The sequence below is a fragment of the Apteryx rowi genome, unplaced genomic scaffold (assembly GCF_003343035.1).
Source record: "Apteryx rowi isolate R43461 unplaced genomic scaffold, aptRow1 scaffold_181, whole genome shotgun sequence".
NCBI classification, from domain to species: Eukaryota; Metazoa; Chordata; class Aves; order Apterygiformes; family Apterygidae; genus Apteryx; species Apteryx rowi.
The window spans coordinates 160,875-182,554 of record NW_020448097.1 but is presented as its reverse complement, the minus strand read 5'-3'; the positions used below and the strand labels follow the sequence as shown (position 1 = coordinate 182,554).

General features: G+C 42.4%; 2 protein-coding genes across 8 annotated transcripts in view; both read right to left on the bottom strand.

Moving 5' to 3' along the window:
• Positions 1-1,148: 1,148 nt before the first annotated feature.
• On the bottom strand, positions 1,149-13,352 carry CSTA (cystatin A). Its single transcript, XM_026061483.1, has 4 exons — positions 13,280-13,352; positions 8,544-8,644; positions 3,946-4,047; positions 1,149-1,368 (listed from the first exon to the last, which is right to left on the bottom strand). Exons 2-4 carry the CDS (start codon positions 8,607-8,609, stop codon positions 1,240-1,242), a joined length of 297 nt encoding a protein of 98 aa, XP_025917268.1. The 5' UTR covers positions 8,610-8,644; positions 13,280-13,352; the 3' UTR covers positions 1,149-1,239.
• The window catches only part of CCDC58 (coiled-coil domain containing 58), a 19,209-nt gene continuing 6,132 nt past the window's right edge, over positions 8,604-21,680 (bottom strand). The window contains exons 4-6 of one of the 7 annotated variants that reach the window (XM_026061476.1): positions 19,374-19,433; positions 15,647-15,698; positions 8,604-8,644 (exon numbers count right to left, since the gene is read on the bottom strand). In XM_026061476.1, the coding sequence (XP_025917261.1) occupies positions 15,648-15,698; positions 19,374-19,433 (111 nt within the window). In that variant the 3' untranslated portion in view covers positions 8,604-8,644; position 15,647. The other 6 variants (XM_026061478.1, XM_026061479.1, XM_026061480.1 and 3 more) reach the window with 6 other exon arrangements.

Here is a 21,680-nt window from a genome sequence, read left to right as displayed (position 1 = left end):
AACAGAAACAAAACCAAAAAAAAATCCCGTGGGTTTTGGCAATGATGGAAGCAGTATTTCTTGATGCTGGGAACTCCCTGCATTGAAGTGAGGTTCAAAAGCTGACGACTGACTGGGCTGGATTTATGTTGTGCTGCTGTTGCCAGATTTGCTGTATCTATCTCAACAGTTTTTAACACTGGACTGCAGGTTTCAGCTCTTGTGGGACCCATTGGACTCTCCAGGGGTGGACTACTCCCAAAGTCACAGGAGGGCACAGGCTGTCTCCACACCCTGAAAACTTTATGCAGACAATTGGGGTGGGGTAGTAGCAGCCTCTTTCTAGACACCATATGCCTGCAACACTGCCATTCCCACCATTCAGTATCGCAGCAAAAAAATGAATACATGCAAGGCATGGTCTGAAACCCTTTCAGCATTTAGTATCTTGAACCCAAGCCCTACCTCCTTGGTTTGGATTGTACTGCAGGTAATTCAGGGATGCCTAGCAGCTGCTCAGGTAAGAGGAAAGTGTTTTTGTTGTGATTTGGGCTTGCCCTCTACCTTCCTCAACTCAGAGCTCAGTTGAAGGCTGCTCTCATAACAGGCAGCTGATGCTACAAAAAAAAAAAACAACACGAGCCCTTTAAGTTTCCAGTAAAACACACTCTCTAGCCAGGATGGTTGCGTCCTGCTCCAGGGGCTTAATGTTGGGATGCAGCTTTTTCTGTTGAGGCTGGAGGCCCTTCTCCTGCTGCTACCCCAAGTAGCTACACCAGTGAAGCCGTATTTGGGGGGGGGGGCACCCAAGTTCTGGCTTCTTAGCTCCCCTCTTCAGCAATAATGTGTCTCACATGCTTACTGAAGAGAAGCTGTAGCTTGTGTTTAATGCGCTTACAGCAACCCCAAGAAGACATCTCAGTCTGGTGCTAAGGTATGGAGCCTGTCTTAAGCCTAAAGCACTCACTCTCACAGCAGGCCCAAGTTTTGTCTTCAAAGCATGCATAGCAGCATTTTGGAAAGAGAAATTGAAAAGGATGTACTCTGCCTTACAGCTGGAGTGCCTCAGGTGACAGAAGCAGTTTTGACTCTCGTATTTCAGCACAAGTTACCTCAGACTCCATCCACGCTTTAGCCAAACAGCATGTGACCTGCAATACAGGAACAAATAGCTTTCAAAACTTTATTTGCATGGATTTACTGATAGAGGCTGAATCCACATGTGACTTGCAGAAGTGAGGAACCATGCCCCACTGTTTCTTAGAAGTAGGTCAGAGGATCATCTCTGGTTTTGCCAGTCTGATAACTGACAAGGCTGGGACCTTGGTTCTCATGAGGAAGGCTCTGAAAAACTCTCAGATGGGCATACATGGAATCAGAAACCTGGACCTAAAAACCAAAACAATGGGGAAAGTAAGGAACATGTGTGAAGCAGGTTCAAACAAAGCATGCTCTTTACTTGCAGAAATATATCTCAGGAGCTTAATTGTAGGCATGTCTCCATTTTTACTTCAGCATCTCTTAACCCAAGTCTGGCTAGTAGCAGGTGGCTGAAACTGTCTATACCTGTAGAGAAACGTATAGAAACCTTAAGACTGACATGAAAGGAAAATGAATAGGACTGCCTCGATGTGGAAGCACCAGAACTAACAACAGGAGAAATGTGTTGATGGCATCCTGATTAAGGTCATCAAGATCCCAGCACATCAGCATGCAACTTCTCAGGATACTCAGAGCAGGATACAAAAGACGATGAGTAAATCCTGATGACTCAGAAGCGGGATGAGATGCAGAGACAATGTCAGCTCCTAGAGGGTACAGAAGACATATCCCAAACAAGCAAAAGGTCCTAAGACCAGCCCCAGAGAAGCAATGACAACTTGATAGCCAGCATCAGTATTCAGTATTCCTCAGTATTACTGAAAACATGTTGGTGCCTGGACAGACAACTTGACATGTTTCTTGGTGCCTTTGGGGGGGAGGGGGTATGAGCAGCTAAAGTACTTTTTTAAATAAACTCACCTTCCCCTCCCAAAAGTTATTACACAGGGTCCAATATTGTAGCAAATCTTTATTTCCTACATACAGGGCCAAGCTAATGGGCACTAAACTCTCACTGTGTGAGGTAAGTAGTATGCAGTATTAAGAGAAAGTTTAGGAACCATGCTTTCTGATGGCTGCAGTATGGCACTATGTTTGTCTTGGTCTGGATTGCATTGCAGCTGTAAGTTTGTTAGTGAAATACTGGTGATCTGGAAAATTCCAAAGTATAAAAGAATGAATTTTGTGACAGTCAGAGCTCATTCCAGTTGATGCTAAAAACGAAGTATGGGATGGGGGAGGAAACGCGATACTGGTAAACCAGTGCTGGACTTGTTTCCTGTCGCTTGCAAGACTGGGAAAGAAGAGAGAAATGACCAGTTATCAAGACTAAAAATGATTTTCTTCTAAGTTAGGTATCATGTCAGTCATAATTTCTGAGTAGTTCAGCTTAGCATGAATAGCAGGAGAACTAGTAGTTTGCACATGTAATTGCCTAGGTCAGCAGCAAGATTGCACTGGGTGTGACTCCTGCCTCTGCTGCAGCCTTTAAGTAAATTGTTACTGTTAGTGACTCAGTTGCAACAAGACACGTCTCACAGATGCAGGGCAAGGATAAAAATCATTCACAGAATCACAGAATCGTTGAGGTTGGAAGGGACCTCTGGAGATCATCTAGTCCAACCCCCCTGCTCAAGCAGGGTCACCTAGAGCACATTGCACAGGATTGCATCCAGGTGGGTTTTGAATATCTCCAGAGAAGGAGACTCCGCAACCTCTCTGGGCAACCTGTTCCAGTGCTCTGTCACCCTCACAGTAAAATTCATGTCAGTGAGACCCAGACTCGCCATAAAATAGGTAGTCTGTCAGTAAAATTCTCTGAGGCCCACAGAATGCAGAAATAACTGTTGAAAGTTATTTGAAGGAGGGACCCAGGAAAGAAGGTTTGGCAGCGTTTGTCCTCCCTGCAATCAAGGAAGTATGAGCAGTGCAGAACAACTGCTCATCATGGCTCTCTGCAGAATCACTGTTCACCAAACCCTACCTGCCAATTTCTGCAATAGCAGGCAGACCCTTGCCAAGGGAGTACATCGTACCAGGCGGATGTCTGTAAAACTCTCAGGGGTTGTGATACAGTGGTCACATGCAACATGTACTCTACTTAAGGAAAGGCAACCTGCCAGCAAGCAGCATTTCCTGATCTTATGTTCTGGTGGTAAAATATGCCCTGCAATCTCTTAAGTGCTGCTTCTCTCAGAAAACTGCTCAAATCCATGGGTAAGGTTTTCAGGTGGAGGACACACCGTGCCATCAGAGGGCCACAAATGAAGCATTAACCATTTCCCCACACAGTGGAAAAGGGGCTTTACAAATACAGAAGGAACTAGCAGGCAAACTGCACCTCTGCAGTAGATGATACAGAACGAAGAGGTCAAGCACAGGCTTGTATGCAAAACTGGTCAGTAGTAGTGTGTGGGATGCTTAAATGAGATTTAAAAGATTCACTCTAACTCTCCATTAGATCCTCAGGCTGACCTCAGATTAATCATAATACACACGATGCTTCCTTTCATGGCAAAGTAGCAGCTCTTCCACTGCCTCTGTGTCTTCCAGCGGAGAGCAGAGTTAAGGCCAGTTCAGAAAATTCAAGCCGATAAGACAGTCAATAGTCTTTCAAGAGAGATGATCCTAAAAAGGTTATCATTCACGTCTCAAAAAACACAGTGCATGTTTGTAAGTTTTTCTATTCCTGTCCTACAGTAGTGACAAACAGAGGAGTTTTACAACCATCTGGAGACAGTCCCTAACTCCAGTCACATCAGAGAGTTTTCTACTACACCTGCTTTGTTTTCTTGGTATAAGCCAATATGCAAGTCACATATATTGTTTAACTAGAAAACACTCCCTCTTATAATATGTACAGACCTTAATGAAGTAGTTTATTCCAGCAACCACCTGAGTCCTATATACTATGGCTTGAAAGATGCCATGTGTTTTGTTTACCCTGCTTTCAAATTGTGGCTTCACCTGTAAAAAGAAAGGGAAAAAAGGGTTAGCAGGTTGGTATCAAGGCTTTCCTCTCACATCCACCACTCTTAATTTTCAGCTTCCTAAAATACACACACGTCCTTAATAAAATAAACCCGTTAGAACCAAAATAATTCAATTTACACCAAAACCTCCAGCCCATTTCAAGCATTGCCTCCAGCCTCCTTTAAAATCCTGTCAGAATTAGGCTTCCTAACAGTTTAGCTGGACAACTTTTGGGAAAATCTCTCTCCTGCTCAGTATAGGGAAACCACTGTCTAGAGCCCTTTTAATTTTTTGTCAAAGGCACCAGGTACCAAACCATACTGCCTGCAGGGAATGTCCTGTGCCAAGCACACCATTACGCAGTAATGGAAGGAAACCTGAGCCTGTGCCAGTCGGTTGGGGAGGCTGCAGGTCCCTGCTGTGTTTCACAGCCTCAGAGCTGTACTCGATTTGTTTATTGCAAGTTCTGTAAGAAAAAACATTAAACTGGGTTCTTTGAGAGTATTGAGGCAACCAACTGATCAGGCTGTTCCTGAAAGTTATTCTAGCCCTGGTTGAAGCCTTGCAGCTAAAGCTGTAATTTAAGCTAAATATGCTATTAAACATCTAGAATTGTATAACATAAACTGTAACAGTTACAGTGGTCCAGGATTGGATTAGGTACTTCCATCTCCTAAAGTAGATGTAGGACTTCAGAAGTGTGAGCCAAAGTCAACCCCAGAATTGCATAAACATCATCAGTCCTTCACTACATAGCAGCTGCAGCTAATGTAGTTCAATGAAGTTCAAAACAATACTCTGTGCTGACCATACTTAACACTAACAACTCTGGGAGATGTATTTATGCACAATACCCAGCTTAAGCCCTGTAGATCTTAAAATATGTACAGTTCAGACATTCACAGACTCTTTACGTACCTATTAAAAAGGTGTAAAAAATTTCTGCTGAAACATACAAGTGTAGGCGAAGTTTAGGTTCATCGGCAATCGCAGTGGCCCTAGCTTCTCGGAGATCTAATATTCCTACAAATACTAGACTGCAATGGCAAGGGGGAGGGGGACAGCTGTGAGCACGGGTGGAAGTCTAGCCAGGTGTCTAAGGCATCAGGATTTATGCACCAGTGAATGTTTTACTATAGAAGCTTGCATCTGATGACACAAATTCCCAGTAGAAAGGCGACTACAACAAATGTAACCAGAAAACTTCTCTCTAGCATCCAGAAAGCATGAAAAAATTCTTGCAAGCTGGGTATCAGCCCCTCCTCTACATGACACACACACTAATGACCTGATGCAGGTCAGATGCATACCAGAAGTTGGGCGGATGAGGGCATTGCTATTTAGCAGCCTGCTCAGGCAGTCCCTGGGAGGGGTTCAGCAGCACATCAGTACTTCCCATCATGGGGAAGTTCACAGGAGAACATGGAACTAATTGGTCTTCTTCCCAGAACTTCTGCCTCCCACTCACCATCACTCCCCTGACGTTTCTTCATACTAGCCAGGTCCCAGGAAGCAACGTGCAGTTCAACAATTTCTGGACAGTCAGTAATTTTCCAATACCTTCAACTCACCATCTTGAGGCTTTTCATAATCTCTTACTCTATTCATTTACTAAATTGCCAAGAACTCTTTGCTCTTCTCCTACACTAATGAAGCAGTTTCCACATGGCTCCTATCCCAGGAACGGCCAGCTATACTTTCTGCTCAGCTATACTTTCAACTCAGAGCTACTAACTCTAGCAAATGAGGAAACTCCAGTTCTCAACCCTCTTCCAGCTGGCAGGGTCTGCAGGCTTTTAGAAATGTAAATGAACCATATGCAAGTTAATTGTGGCATCTTTGGGTACTCATTATTCCTGTCTTAGAACAAAACAAAGTCAGTTCTACCTCTCTCCTGACTTATGATCTCTCCCAGCTTCTGACCACTTGTTATTTATTGACCAAGCCTTTAGTAAGATCAGGCATGCAGACAGCTTCTTAATCAAATAGAAAATATAACATTCCTCAGCTCATATCTAATAGCTCTTTAAACCCCAAACATTCCTGAGTTTAAAGGCAACAGCTGTAATACAAGGGGACTGAATAAATAACACATTCCCCAGTTCACTGAGGATTAGACTAGAGACAAGGCAAAGGTGCAAGTAAATGATTCCATAATGCCAAGAGCAGAGAGACCTTGGGCATCCCAGGGTTTGCACATGCTCTTCACAACTTTGTTCAAGTCACGTGAATTGCTCCTCCTCTTAGCAGAGCATAAAATCCTACAGAATTGCATCTCCTAAAGGGTAACATTTATCTGTCTGGAAGCCTAGGGGGACTGCCCCACCATAAGGTTTTTCTTCACAAGGACGTTTTCCTTAGAGAACTGCATGAGCAAAGCCTCTGTGGAGTCTGAGCTTTCAAAAGGAAAGGACCTACAAAGGAGGAGGAGGGAAGAATCACAAAGTTCTTCAAATAAAGAGCAAAGAATAATTTGTTTTCATTTTCCTGAAGTTATTTATGGTGCTCTTCCATTCTCAGTAACTCAGTCTGCTTCCGGAATCAAAAAGAACATCCACATCTCCACATTTAAAATTCCATATTTTGCCCTGTATTTTGTGAGCATGAGCACAGCCTGACATGAACTTTCACATTAAGTGCCTTTTTGCTCACTGACAGCCAAGCACCACAGTTTAATTTCCAACACACATCACTGTGCTGTAGGATCTTTTGTCAGTATCACACACAACACAGCACAGCATTAAAAAAAGCACAGCTCAATATCTGGCAAGCTATACTTTAAGCACCTCCTTGAAAGGTGCTATGAAAGTGTTTTATGGACTCAGTCAAATTTCATGGCCTCCAGCTGTCAAGAGACATTGTCCTCTCTCTCTCTCTCTTACATATGAAGAAACCAGAATTGTAAATGCACAACGGTGCTGCAAGCCCTTGCCTAAGTTTGTCACTCTATGGTCTCTTCCCCATAGATAAGAGGGAATTTCTGATCCCTGCAAGTGCTGCTCCTTCAACCACATGTCAGTGTAGGATGAACAGTGATGCTGCTCTTGAGCAATTCTATCGGTGCACCCCAAACATTTTTAGATGATCCTTTCCCCTTCAGTTCTGCAGTAAATTACCCTGTCTCTGACTAGCTCATTATCATCATCCCTCTTGGCATACTCCAACCCTGCCCCATCTATGCGCACCTCGCTCGGGTCACCCCAGACTCCTCACAGCCTTTAATGCCCCCCAAAATCCCTCTAATGTAACGATCTACCTGTTCCCCCTTCTCCTCACATCCCACTTCCTAGCAGAGACACCAGCACCCTCCAGTGCCTCACCTGCTGTCTGATCAAACCTCCCTCCCTCTTTCTACAGACCAAGTACTGTCCATTTCACAGCCAAAATCCCCATACAGCCTATTTACAAGATCTCTTGGTGGCTCTGCCTCTCCACACACACAGTCCAGCTCACCTTAGTGCAGCTTCATCATTGCCTGGTCCTAGCCTGCAAGCCCACGGGAGACGTGGAGCAGCAATGGAGTGTACCTAGCCCACCGTGGCACAGCAGAGGAGGGAGCTGGGAGCCCTGCACACACAGGCACATGCAGCAATATTGACTAACACCTTCAGCCCTGCTACTTCCTATTTTTGTTTCCTCCTGGGGAGGATTAGCTACACTCTGTGTGGTTGCCAAAGAAGGAAGAGCTCATCTTCCAGAGTTGGGAAGATAAAGGGGATGGCAGAGGGTGGGGTGGGGAGGAGGGAACAACAGGCAAGGGAGACAAAAGGAGATTTCCCATGTCACACTGTGCCCCTCCCACTCCTCAAGATACATTTTGTACTATTTAATAAGTAAGTGCTGCATTGCAGGATGTTATAGGATCTGCACGTGTGGTCCACAAAGCTGCTTCCCCAACAGCCCCACCAACCACCACAGCAGCCGCACTTGCCCTGCCTACTTGTGTTCAGCTCACCCTTTCCTGCTGCACCAGCAGCCCCTGCATCACAGCTGTGACACTCAAAAATACGAGATGTCAGCAGAGAACATGCCTGTTATCCACAGCCATGTCCTGCAAGTGTCTTTGTTTTTAGTGCATGCTGCCATATGGTTTGTCCTAATCAGGTCCTTCAGTGAAGAATTAATTCTATCAGGTATGACCCCCTCCGTTCAAATGCATTGCCCTTAACTTCAAACAAGTGATCCCACTGCTGGCATGCTAGAGCTGGTCTTTGAACTACATGCAAATGTACCGAAGGTAGCCAGTACAATGCCTGGTTATGGCCAAGGACAAGAGAGAGAAATGGTTTATCTCTGTGTTCCTGGTACAGTTCCTACCTCGAATGCTGACGAAATACTGGCAATCAAGGGGACTCCCATTTTCAGCACTAACTTCTTCAGTTTAAACATTGGTTCAGCATCACTATCTGGTCTCCCAACCTTTGCACAAGCTTCAAGACTTGACCCCCTGCACACGGAGATTGTTCATCTTCAGACAGGTTGCAACTCACCTGGTCAACAATATGCTGGACTTCTGGGGTAGCAGACTTGGTGTCAGATAAGCCCCCAGGCATCATGGTGGCAGATAACCTCTCCAAAATGACAGGCAGTTCTGAGGAGGAAAGTTCAGAGCAGTCTGAGCAGAGTCACCAGGCATCTGCTGTATATTTATATATACATATACACGTGTTGTGAAATCACATGACTTGTAGCTTACAGAGCCTACCATTACTAGAGAAGAAGAGAAAATGGGTAAAACAGGAAAAAAGAACAACGTAAAGCATGGATATTAATAGTAAATGAAAAAAAAGCCCCACACTTTAAAATCTTACAGTGGGTACAGAGTCTTCATGTGTTGTGAAAGGAGTGATGCACTTCACTCGTAAGAGGGAAGCAGCACTACGTTTATTGCAGTAAGACAGCGACTTAACAAAGTTCAATCATAAATAAGAACTATTTAACGAGGTTCGATTGGCAAGGTTCACTCAGTTATTTACTGCATGAAGGACAGGGTCAGATGCGTGCGCAATGGAGACTCTCCCGTTGAGTCATGAGGTTCAGACTGGACCCCCTTGCTTTCTAAACTCCTTTGGAGAGAAGCCTAGGTGTGGCTGAATCCAGTCCTAGTCTCAGACTTGGTCAACGGTTTATGTCCAAGGAATTATGTGTGCTGTCAGTCAGGGATATAACTCAGGAAAGTTTCACAAAGTTCGCAAAAGTTCAGCATGCTGTTAATCATTTACCGAGGATCTGTCGCAGGTAAGGAATCTCTCAGCCTCGAGGAGCAACCTTGAGAGGCGCTCCTACTCAAGAGGAGGTTCTGCAGTGCAGCCCGCTGCCGTGCAGGAGAGCTCAATGGGCTCTGGGCCGCCCCCTATTATGGGGGGGGAGATGATTGACTCATAGTCATATTTGCATACTAGATGGGCCTTAGTAGGCGCATGCTCAACTAGCCCCCACATACGTGCTGTTTGCAGGGAGGTCAGGTTGAGGGGGAGAGAGCACATTAGTGGGGGGGGAAAGGAGCACACCCTCACATCATGTCAATAAGAAAAGCAAATGACAACAATCTCCAGCCACCCACATCTAAGAGAGTTGGTTCAGCCTGAAACTAGAACCTCTCGACTCACCACCCATGCATAGATGACTGGTCTGTGTACTTAGGAAAGGGACCAAAGCTACACCCAGCATTTCCCAACACTATTTGAGATTGGATGAAAGTATGTGGCAATTTCTTTAGTGCAGCTCCTATTCAACTTGAAAATGCATTTTCTCAATATCCTTCAAAGCAGGAGGCAGCAAAAGATTGCTTTTTATTTTTTCAGTTACTTTACTTCCCTCTGCCTGACCTGAAAGGCGCCGAGGCACTGATCAGTCCCACTACTACTGTTGCCTGTTTTAGGCAAACACCAGAACCAGGAGGGAGAAAATTCCTATCCTAAGTTCAGGTAAGTATTGCAGATAGGTTAATTTTGTTGCTTTCCTATCAAACGTACGGTTGCATTCAGACAATCATGTCAGTGATTGAATATGGAGTATTATTTCCTTTCTTTTTGAAAACCCCGCGCCAATTTACTGGAAAAGAAAGTACCATATCTGTTTTCCTGTCCCCCTCACTGCAGTAGCTGAGGGCACGAAGTAGCTGCTCTAATTTCAAGGTACTTAAAGTTACACATTGCTAAAATATGTAACATGTAGAAAGTATGTGTGCATTCTGCATAAGCACTCACAGACACATGACAGTCATATGCATGACTGTATATGAATGTACACAGCTCAAACACATGCTGCCTACTGCAGAAAGGCTAGCAACTGTTAGCAGCCCTGGCTGGTAAGGAAGAGCTAATGCTTCAGGACAGAATGAAAAACTGCTTTCCCTTTTGTAGTCCTGCCATTCCCCTCTCCAGCAAAGGGGATGAAGGTTGTTCCAGAGCAAGGACCAGAGGAGTAGCAACAGACCAAACAATTTTTGGTCCCTGAGGGTGGACACACATAAAGGAGTGAAGTGAGAACTTGTGCAGAGCATGGGCAATGGGCACTTCTGGGATCAACATTAGAGAACTGGCCATAAGCAAGCAAGCGAGGTCACAGCCAAAGCAATGGTGATTGTGCAGCACAGACATATCTATGTATCAGTAGCACAGACCAGCTTCGGGACCCTCCTCATAGATGACAAGTGATGCAACAGACTGAAAAGAAGTACTTCATATCTATCTTCAAGGCCTGTTCTTGGTACAAAGGTCTTGGGATTGGGAAACTAGGGCTGACGGGGCACTGGACTTAACAGGATATAGATCGAGGTAATATGTAGCATGTCGCTGATAAGAATGTTGTGGGATTTCCCAGACTTGGGCAACAGTGTCATGTGAGCAGATGAAAGCCATTTGAAGAAAATCAGTTGTCATGATAAAACATTTTTCTGAACAAAGTGAAAAACATTCCTAGTTCTTGCAAGCGAGGGGAGCATGTTAAAGCTGGAAGTCTGCCATTTTCACTGAATTTACCAGTCTGGATGAGTTTTTCCTCACAGCCCAGTTTATGGAGTTAATGACAACTCACGCAGATGAGCTCAACCTCCTTCTTATGCACACACCACTGCTGAATCACTCGAGTGCTGATCATCTTCCCCCATGCTCCTACCATGCATCTTATTCACGCAGCAGGACAGAGGACCTAACCAACTGGAAGAGCCAGCTCACCTTATTAAAGCACAAAAAACACAGAATATGCCCAACAAGGCAGCACCAGTGCTGAACCAGGCCTTTTTACAAACTTCACTTACTGGAATGCAGATCACACTAGCTCCCCAGGGAAGAGATGTTGAAAAGATGTCCAGGGCAGCACTAGCCTTTGGTGAATTCTTGCTGCTGATTAGTAAGGAGTTTGCTGAGTACAGAGGCTAGAAGGGGTAAAATTACAATCTCAGGAAGACTCTAGGAGGGAAGACACTAATGTTGTTTGGAAGTCATCCATTAAACTCTGCATTTCTGGGTTTGATGGTTTTTACTTCAGAGTCTGAGAACTCTGTTTTCAGAATGCACAGAATTGTCCAGAAGGGAAATGCAGATCAGCATTAAGTGTTAGCAACTTGTAGCTAAAGTTTTCCCGTGCAAACCATTCTGTTTTCTTTCTGCGAGAGTCCTAATGGTTGTCTCAAAACCCAGTGATGCTTCTGAGATTGGAATGTAGTACTCCCCTGCACACACAGCTCATGAAGTCACTGAAATGCTGACAGCTCACTATCAAAGATGGTCAGTGGCATGGGACAGGGAAGATGTCAATTAGTTACAAGTCTCACAATGACAGTAAACAAGAAGATGAAGATGCTAGATACATGTAGACGTTTAGCGTATAAATGCAATCCTAACATAAACCTCTCTCCATTAAGCTTCGGCTATAATGAAACAGCATTTGGAAAACTGCCTAAGAAATTCTGTATTATCAGCAACTATTTATAAGGAATCCTATAACAACATATGTATGCTTGTACATTCCTGTATTATATTCCTGTAAAATAAGACTCCAAATTTATGAATACAGTGATCTACGTAAATGTCTCACTGGGAATTTGGACCTTAGTCTGCATGCTTGCTACCCTCAGAGATTCCAAATGCATAGCCATCATTTGAACCAATTTCTCCAAATCAGTCTCATTTTTGCACTGAGTGTGCATGTAGCTTCTAGTCACAAGCCAAAGCCCTACACGTAACAAAACACTGAGGCAACAAGTCAGTCTTCTGGTTTTGCAGTGACAAGACATGAGTCACAAGATCATGACTGGATGAAAACACCACACGGCCTGCACTGAATTTCAAGAGCTGCTAAAGGAAAGCAGCCCTCCACCTACAAACTGGGGATCTAAACATCATCATGGTAACACTAGCCTTGATTTTCAACATGCTGGTCTGCAAACAAGGGCTTCCATCCTAATATCCACCCAGATTTCAAGAGCTTTCTGACACTGTACATCAGCTAGAGAGATAGATAGAAACCTGAAATTCAGCAGCAGAAAGTTGTGTTTCACTGAGTGTTAAAATCATAGTGTTAAAACCTAGTGTTAACCTAGTGTGAAAATCATTAAAAGTTCTAGCCTTTGCTGAGCTTATGGTACCAGTCAAGAGCCTCTTCCCCTTAGTCTGCTCCAAGACAACCAAATTCTATCCTTAAAAGATTTCTGTAAAAAGACTAGCTATTTCATCAGTTTTGAGTGCCTAAAGGCTGCAGAAGAAGAGAGCACTGAGTGCCAGAAAAAAATGCCTCTTCCTGTTTCACAAAAGGAAACGAAGCATATGTTCGAGATGGTTTTTCACCCCAGCACAGGGACAAGCTACCTGCAGGGGATCTAGACTCAGGGCAGGGGCATCGGTTGTGCAAATTGCTAAAGTGCCTTAACCTGAAGTAGTAAAGTTAGAGCCAGAAAAAGGGATGAAATCCTGCTATTTGCAGGGTCCATTGTTTGATACACATGACATCAAGCAGTCCACTTATCTTGTGGCTACTTTGATCATGATAAGAGTAATAAAGTTGAAGCAGGATTCAACCCTAAGTAGGCATGATCCTAGAATGGACAGGGGTCACTACACACAGAGAACATTTTATCTGTCTTTATTTAGTACAGCCCACAGCCACTTACATACCATCACAAAGCATCCCACTTCTCAAACAAATCTTAAATACTCAAAAACTAGCAAGGCCTTCTCCTCCCTCCCTTTTTCCCAAAGCACAGCAGGCAATTTCAGCTACTCACCTTAATGTTCCACTAAGTTCAACAGCAAGAGATTCAAACAGCCACTCATCCATGTGATTTGTCATATACTGTAAGAGATATCCCTCTGTGCTCAGAGCAAACAAGACAGAGTAATTCAACTTCTTAGCACAACCCTCTGTATACAAGCTGCTCTGTATACAACATGAGGAGGGGATGTTTGTACTTAGAAGCCTTCTTACAGTGTCAGAAGTTTTTCCATATAAAGATTTGTATAGATCTACTTGTTTGGCTTTATACTCAAAAGGAAAATACTGCCAGTATTTTTTCATTGCTTTCTCCCAACTAATGCTGAGCTAGCAACACTTTCTGGGCTACTGTAAAAAAATCTGACATCACATCCATTTCACAGGTCACTTTTCACAGCATCTGCTTAAGTGAAGAAGTTTTCCCACAACAGCTGAGCAAACATCTGGATGGATAAAGGAGGACAGTGATTAATCTCATTACAATCTCAAGTTTCTACAAAAATACAGCACAAGCTTAGTTATCTTGGGAGTATTGATGCCAACCCTATACATGCTGTCACAAGTTCATATTATAAAACTGGCTCCAAAGGAGAATTTGTCTCCAGGACTGTAGATCCAGACTTTTGAGAGAACAAAGATTAAAAAAAAGAAAAAAGATATTAGAGGCCAGTATTAGAATACCAACTTTGAAATCAAAACTGACCTTTCTGAACACCTGCTCAGCGGACTACCTATTGTGGAAGTTCAGTTCTTGGCAAATCAGAAAGGCCACAGTTCTGAGCAGTAATCGACTTCTACTTTGCTTTAAAAATCACAGATAAACAATAGTAAGAATTTAACAGCTGAGGAACAAGCATGCTTTCTGCTTTCGGTCTTACAGAAAAAACAGATGAGATGCTTCAAGAATGAAACAAGTGAGCTCTAACTGGAGTAGAGAGAGTCCTGCTGAGGGCAGTTGCAGTGCAGTACCTTGAAAAACCCAACGGAGTTTGAACATTAGGATTTACATCCTGAAAGAATTAAATATATTTCTGTCTCCTTCTCAAAGAAGGAAAAGGAGACTAAATGACACCGCAAGTATCCTGCCACCTAAAAATAAAAGCCACCAAGGAGCCCAAGAGTCTCTGCTGGATGACAGCTATAAAACAGATGACCTTGCACAGATCTTTGCCAGCTTGACAGTGAGACAGGTAAATTCCTCCTGTTACTTCCCATCTCCCATACATGCAAAGCATTTAAGGATGTGAGAGTACACAGTCATTTTAGTGGTGTAACTGAATTCCAAAGTGTTTGCAAGATGGAGCCTGTATTTTGAAGGCTTTGCTCAAGTTCAAAGGTTCTTAAAGACTTAAGAATATAAACCAAATGACAACCAAGCAGACCTTGTCATCACTAGTCATTTGATTGTTAATCAATTAAAACTAGTAAATAATAAAGATACAATTACAGCAGTTTGGCTTTCCTCTTATTTATCCAGTTCTAAATGATGCTTCTTCTGCTGTATTACTGCAGGGGTGTTATATTCAACACTTTCTAAATTCAACAGTATTGCCAGATTCAGCAATATGAGGTGTGCACAGTTACTTTCTCAGTTCAGATGCAATTCACCTATAGAATTGATTTTAGAGATTCAGAAGGGACAAAATATGGACATCAGAGCGTTAACTCTCTCATTCCTGAATGCTGTTTAAATACATATTTTCATGTCTACCAAAGTGTTTTTAATCTTTACCACATTCTTTAAATAAAGAAAATCTAGAAGTTGGTAACACAGACCAAAGGACAGTATTCAACAAATGCTGTCTGTAAGCCTTGGGGGAACAACGGCAAAATTGTATCTGCGTGCAACTTTAAAGCAATGTTGCTGGCATTGACTAGTCCAAAACAATAGTGGTAACTTCTTACCTTCATGGGTGCTGAGCCTATGCTTCCATATCATTCTGCAACTTTTATTTCCCTCTAAATTTGAGTAGCTTATTCCCCTCCAAAAACATACCATGTTCACTGATTACTTTAAATCCCAGCGAGCACAGTTTAGGGAGAATGCTGCCCCCTCCTGCTCAGGGCTAGTTTTCATTTTTTCTTCCCCTCTAGGGCTGCTGAAGCTTGAGAAGGTCAAGAAAGATGCCAGTTTTACATTCCATTTGAAAATTATTTTAATACTATAAAACTCATTTGTTCACATATTTTGTACAAAAGATGAGTTGTTTTCTCGTAATTACAGGAGAATCATTTAAACCTTGTGATTTCAGCTAAGTAGGTCCAAAACAAAACAAGACTGGGTTCTACTGGTTCTGGAGGGTCCCAGTACAGCTCACCCAACGTCTCTTTCCAGTTTTGCTCTCATGATTATGGACCACCTTGCTAGAAAGCACCTCACCTCATTGGCTCTTTGGAGGCTTGTAGTGAATTCGGCAACGCTCATTAAATACCTGAGACACCAAAACAGAAGAACAAAAGTGAATCAGTCCTTGTCTAGCAGATGATCAGACCTTCACAGCTAGAACCAGCAATTATCTCTTCACATAGCCCCCATCTCAAGACTGCCCAGCCCTGCTCTACCAATAGTCGGTACTTACCAAGGTTTCTGTCTCCATTCACCTTCTCTCCAGGCTTTAGTGAATCCAAAACTTGCCTGGTGCTAGAAGACTGCATAGTGCTAAAAGTGTTCTCTCTCAGATAAGGCAGACTTATAATCCTGGTGATTTGTCTTTATCAAAGATACTGAGGCATTTTTTAAGAGGCAGGAAAGTTATCAGTGTCAGGATCTTGACAGCTGCGTTAAGTTCACTCAGGCATTCAAATTTGGACATTGTATTCCTCTCTTCCTGAGAAACCCATTTTACGTTGTTGTGAGAGCTTAGAGGAGATGCAAATGCCCTTGGAAGCCACGTTCATAATATTAATTATTTGACTGTGGGTGCTGTTATTGCCAGCATTCCTATGCAAAGGGCATGCTGCTCTTGCCTCACATTTGACATCTTCTGTGGGTAAAATTTAACACACAGAACTAGTGACTGAAGACCATTTTCATTTAGCTTGAACTGCAGGCCTCAATAGCAGACTGTTTACCATAATGACAGCCAATAAACGTTATTTATTTCAAGTAAAGCAGTCTGAATCAAAAGCAGAAAGCATAGGCTCACACCAAAGTTACAGGTGCTCTTTACAAATGATTTAGATACTGTTTTGGCTCCAAAGAGCACCCAGCACACATCCTAGCAAATGACACAAGCACCACCAACCACCAAGTTGAGGCACTGGCACAGTTATCAATTCATCACCAGCACTCTTGCAAGAGCATGTTTTGCCAAGGTATCCAGACACTTGTCAGATCCAAACGCCTTTGCTTTCCAAGATACCAAATAACAGGAGCTCTCCCATAGGTTTAACATGCAGTGACTGGTCTTGTAATTTTGGGGAAATTATGCTTTGCTTTAGATAAATATGTTATTTTAAACCATATCTTCCTAGAATTCTCTATTTCCACAGCTCCTCTCCTTATTCAAAGTTCAGAACCAATGGCAACTTCAGCAAAAGCGAAGTTTGCAGCCTGCAATACTTTTAAAGTCGATTCTTCAGATTTTTTTTTTAAACTTAATTTTCAACTTATTTTCAAATATAAGTTATTTTAAGAGACAGACATATATTGCAGACTGCTTCATATTGCAAAAAACGTAAAAATTGTAATGTAAGTTCTTTCACAACCCTGCCCTGTTATGTACACATAAAACGGACACCCCTGGAAGAGTTAAGAGTAAGATCTGAGATAAAAAAAGTGATAAAAGGAAGTTGTAGAAATTAAAGGTCATAAAGGGCTCCCATTCGGAACCATTTAGAATTACTTAGCAATTGCATAACTTTTGCCCATGGTTCGTCAAAGACATTTTAGAAGCATTTATGTCTTAAAAGGATACTGGAAATACTCTAAAACACTGTCTGGCTCTCTCATATCAAAGAATATACAAAAATAATCTCCCAAGAAGCTTTCAGCTTGCTATCACACAAACTTTTAAAGAGTCTTTAACAGACTCTTCAGACTCTGGAAGGAAGATCGATACTGCAATCTTATTAACACTACCTCCTCTTTTTAGTATCATCTACCATCAGATCTCAGTGTGTCACTCAAGCTGGTTAACTCTCAGAGTCTACCTGTGAAGTGTTATTCTTGCTTTTTGGACAGGAAAAACAGTGTCTGAGACACCTTAAAATTCACATTGCTATGCATAAGTTTGATTTTGCTGCCTTTATGTATTAATACAAAACATTCTTGTGGCAAATTCCAGAGCAAAGGCAGCATAGAGAGAATACTTTGAGTGTCTTGTTTTGGAAGTCACTTCCTCAACCATATGCATTTCTATAAAGCAGTATCTTTCTGTATCCACTATCCTTACAGCTACCCAGGTTAAATATTTTAAAATAATTTCTTTTTTTCCAATCAGATTTTTCCAAATAGCTTTGGGTTTGTTAGGATTAATCTAAATATACAAGCGTACTTTCCAACCAAAAGTCTGTAACACTGAAAGAGAGCTGAGATCCTCACATGCAAACCAATAACCACTTCCATGTAATAATTTGTATCACTGCAGTCCACAACTATGACAGGGTCTAATTCCTTTACTGAGATAATATTTTCACAGACAGACAATATGCTTACATACAGAGGGAGGCAATAGCAGAGATGGAGATAAAATCCAGAAGTACTGGGTCTTCAAGCCCTTCTCTAAACACCAGCTTGCAGCAGGCCAAAATATTCCTGTTCATGTGCATATCTCACTATTTATAAACCAAATGTTTGCCAGCTTCAGGAAAGGAAAAAACAAAACAAAAACAAAACAAAAAAAACCTAACACTTCTTCACCAGCAAAAGTTTAATGAAGCTACAGGAAACCACTGGCATTAACGCTAAGTTTGGTGCCAACAGAGCTCTGGGCTCTACCTTTAGAATGGAGATAGAGTTTTGGTGTGTGTGTGCTGGGGGGTAACTGTACTTTTTTGTGTGTTGCAGGGTGGGAGGGTTGTGTTTTTCTTGTTTGTTTGATTTTTAATAAATAAATCTGATACCAGACTTACCACAAAATATTTGCTACTGATGGCTTACAGCAGGCTGTTGAGGTTGCGGTGTTGCACAGTCATATCCAGGCTGGCTTTTAATTAATAAAGCTTAATGGCATGGTTAGCTTTTTAAGAGAACACAGAGGCAGTACTGACTGCAACATGTACCTGAGAAACTGTGTAAACAATCATCTATTCATGCAGCATTGAGCCACATTGTAGTGACTAGACCTCCAAGAATACACAAAATTTAAAGCTGTATTGCATTTACACTGATGGGATCTAGGGGACTAAAATCTTGAAGTAGAGCTCAACAAAGGAACTGCAGACAGTATTAGCTATTTGCAAAGACCCCTTTCACATTTAATGAGGGGAAAAAGGTTATTTATCCAGTATTGAAAGCTCTGAAGAGCTACAACAGACCAGGAGAGGATGATAGGAGTGAAATGCTGCAGTGACACAACACAGCCACCTCAGAATCTAATTTCAGGGTTAAGATCACTTTATAACAAGACTGCCTGAGGCCATCAATCCAGAGGTTGATCTGACATCTCCACTGACATAGGAGAGCAACAGCAAAACTCCCTGTCCCACCAGGGAGCACCAGTCCCAGCCTGTAGAACTTCCATGAGAAAAAGGTCCAACTTCTATAGCCCCACTCTCCTCTGGCCTCTGCTCAGAAGGGCGATCAGCACCAAACAGAGCTGTATTTAAAAGACTCGTCCCTCTGACAATGGAAGAGGCTCAGGAAAGCTTTACATACAGGCCACCACGGAGAAATCTGAGGTCCTGAGCCACCGAGAAAGACCGAGTCCTTCCTCCCCCCTAAATCAGCCACTTTTCTTTCCTCTGCAGTGCAACTGAAAAGCTTTGATCTTTGCATCCAGAGCAGGGAAGATGACAGACCTGAAGCATTTCCTCCCCAAACTGTCCTCACTTATTTCTTATTCACTCGCCTCATAAGGCATCAGTCTCACACCTCCTATGCAGGGCTGTTTGTTCAAACAAATAGGACAGAACAATCATCACTTTTTAAAATGACTGCTGAGTACCTTCCAGCTTCTGTCGTTTACCACTTCTTCAACATTCAGCTCCGACTGCATCAGTTTCAACTGCAGAAGAGAGCAGATAAAGGAAGCGGTTATAGTCAAATGATCCTCCCAGCAGCCTCCAGTATTCACTACCATTGCAACTTTCTTGATCACAACCCCTGTACCCAGTGTGCATCCCCTCTGATGGGGCAGATTGAAGGGCATAATGTGTAATCACCTGAAAGCATGGTCCTTCCAGTCAGCCAATGCTTAAGGCAGACTGAAGAAGTCCATAAGGAGTGTGGAGAAGGGAGACTTGCAATACAAGTCTTCTGGCAGAAGCAGCTACTGATTACTAATGCTTTGTTCTTCACTGAATATTGCCCATTTAGATTTGCTAGCAATGAACTGATTAACCCTAATGGCTTTGCAGACAAAAAAAAAAACTATGCATGATTCAAACACTGAGAACAGGGAATGACAGTGGTAGGGTTAGCTCTGCAGCCTCAAGTTCTCATTCTTCCACATATGCGTTATTAGAGTCAGGTAAGAAGCTGGGAGCAAATCCAGAACTGAACACACAGCGCTCAGATTCTGCATTCAGGATGAGGCTCATTGAAAGATCCCCTCCACTTCCTTCACTGTCTAGTCTGTGCACTGGCCCACACAGGGTCTGCAGGAACAGATCGCATGTGCCATGCTGTCTGAACCAGTCAGTACGGAATGCAAACACAGTAGCACAAATGAGGTTTACACAGATGCAAGAACTGCAGCAAAAGACACCACAAGAAGTAATTCCTGAGCACTCCCAGGAGAGACACAAGAATCTCTCTTTGCTTAGCATCTATTAGGAACTCCAAGGGGCACATGCGATGTTTTCAGACCCAAGCTAACTTGACACCACCATGAGGCTCCGAAGCAGCAGTAGAGGATTTGAGAACCTATTTGCTATTTATGCCCATGTTTAGGCTTTATTTTTGTTGAGTCTTTAACGCAACAGACTAAGGATCAGAGTAGCTCCATTTTGAACACTTCATTCCAATTACGGAGTTGGTGAACAGGTGCAAACCCACAGAGCAAAAACCTTCCCTTCAAAAACCTTCCAAGCAGGACGTCCAGACACACACAGCTAATATAGCTGTTGGATGAACTTTTACCTACTCAAGAGAACTCCAAACCATGAAATAACAACCCAGCATTAACAGGGTGGCCAGCTGACCAAGATTAGTCTCAAGAAAATAACCTCTCAGAAGATCTTTAGCATTTCAAAGCAAGCTTTTTCCTACTTTAAAAGCTTCTTACTTAAAAATAATTTAATTTTCACATGCTGAAAAGATCAGGGGGGGTCTTGATGGAAAAATTCCCGTGGGACTTAGTTAGTAGATGGAAAAAGGTGGGCAAAACTACTGGAATTTCCAGTAGTAGGCCAGGCAGCTTCTTCACTTGCAGCATAAGGCTTTCTGCTTAAAATAAAGAATTTAAGTGCACATCTGCAGACCACTGGCTTCAAAAACCACTCTGATGCAACAGGGCCATCATGACAGGCATGGGCATTTTCCGCCCCTCCGCCAAATGACTTCTTTTAAAGACACTAGTCTTTCTAGTTTGACTAGATATGAATTAAAAAACAAACAGAAAAATCCAAACATGGACAATCACCATCATTCTTCTCATATTTTCCCCAAAAAATTAAGGCAGGTAAAGAGGATTTGTATAGCCAGCACTCAAGGACTTCTCTAGAAATTAATGCCAAGTTTTAGTCATAGGAAAGATCCACAGGTCTGGAAGACACAAACTGGTTTACAATTGTCTGGACTGTCATATTAACTGCCTTTGATACCCGGCCTAAGTAAAACTAATATTTTAGTCTTTTTCTTAAAGTTGCATGCCTGAACAGCAATATAATTAATCAACATGGATATACAGACAGTTAAAAAAAAGAAAAAAAAAGAGAAAAAAAAAAGGAAATACCTTGGCATTTTAACAAGCCTTACCAATTTGCTTGATAAAGCTATTAATGATTATGCTCCATGTTTTGGATTTCCAGAATTTGGTCAGATATTTTATGACATTTTGTTTAAGAAAACTAAGAGGATACAAAATTAATTTAATAATCAAATGATATTTTTCTGTAGGCAGACTGCAAGAACTGGCTCCTAGCCCCACAGAACTTCAATTATCATTTAATCACTGACCCAGAAGATATTGCTTTGAATAAATTCCTCCAATTTCATTCATCAGCAAGATGAAAGAAGCATTAATAACAAGACCAAACAGATCTGTATTGTAACCAAAAAATATGCATTTGAAAAGCAAAATTGGGGAAAG

What these genes read in the sequence shown, in the direction of transcription:
- CSTA (XM_026061483.1), bottom strand. Translation starts at nt 8,609, where the DNA reads ATGATGCCTGGGGGCTTATCTGACACCAAGTCTGCTACCCCAGAAGTC. An exon ending in TCCAGCATATTGTTGACCAG is followed by an intron (nt 4,048 to 8,543) that starts GTGAGTTGCAAC and finishes TTCTTTTTACAG; the next exon opens with GTGAAGCCACAATTTGAAAG. An exon ending in GAATAAACTACTTCATTAAG is followed by an intron (nt 1,369 to 3,945) that starts GTCTGTACATAT and finishes TTTGGTTTTTAG; the next exon opens with GTCCAGGTTTCTGATTCCAT.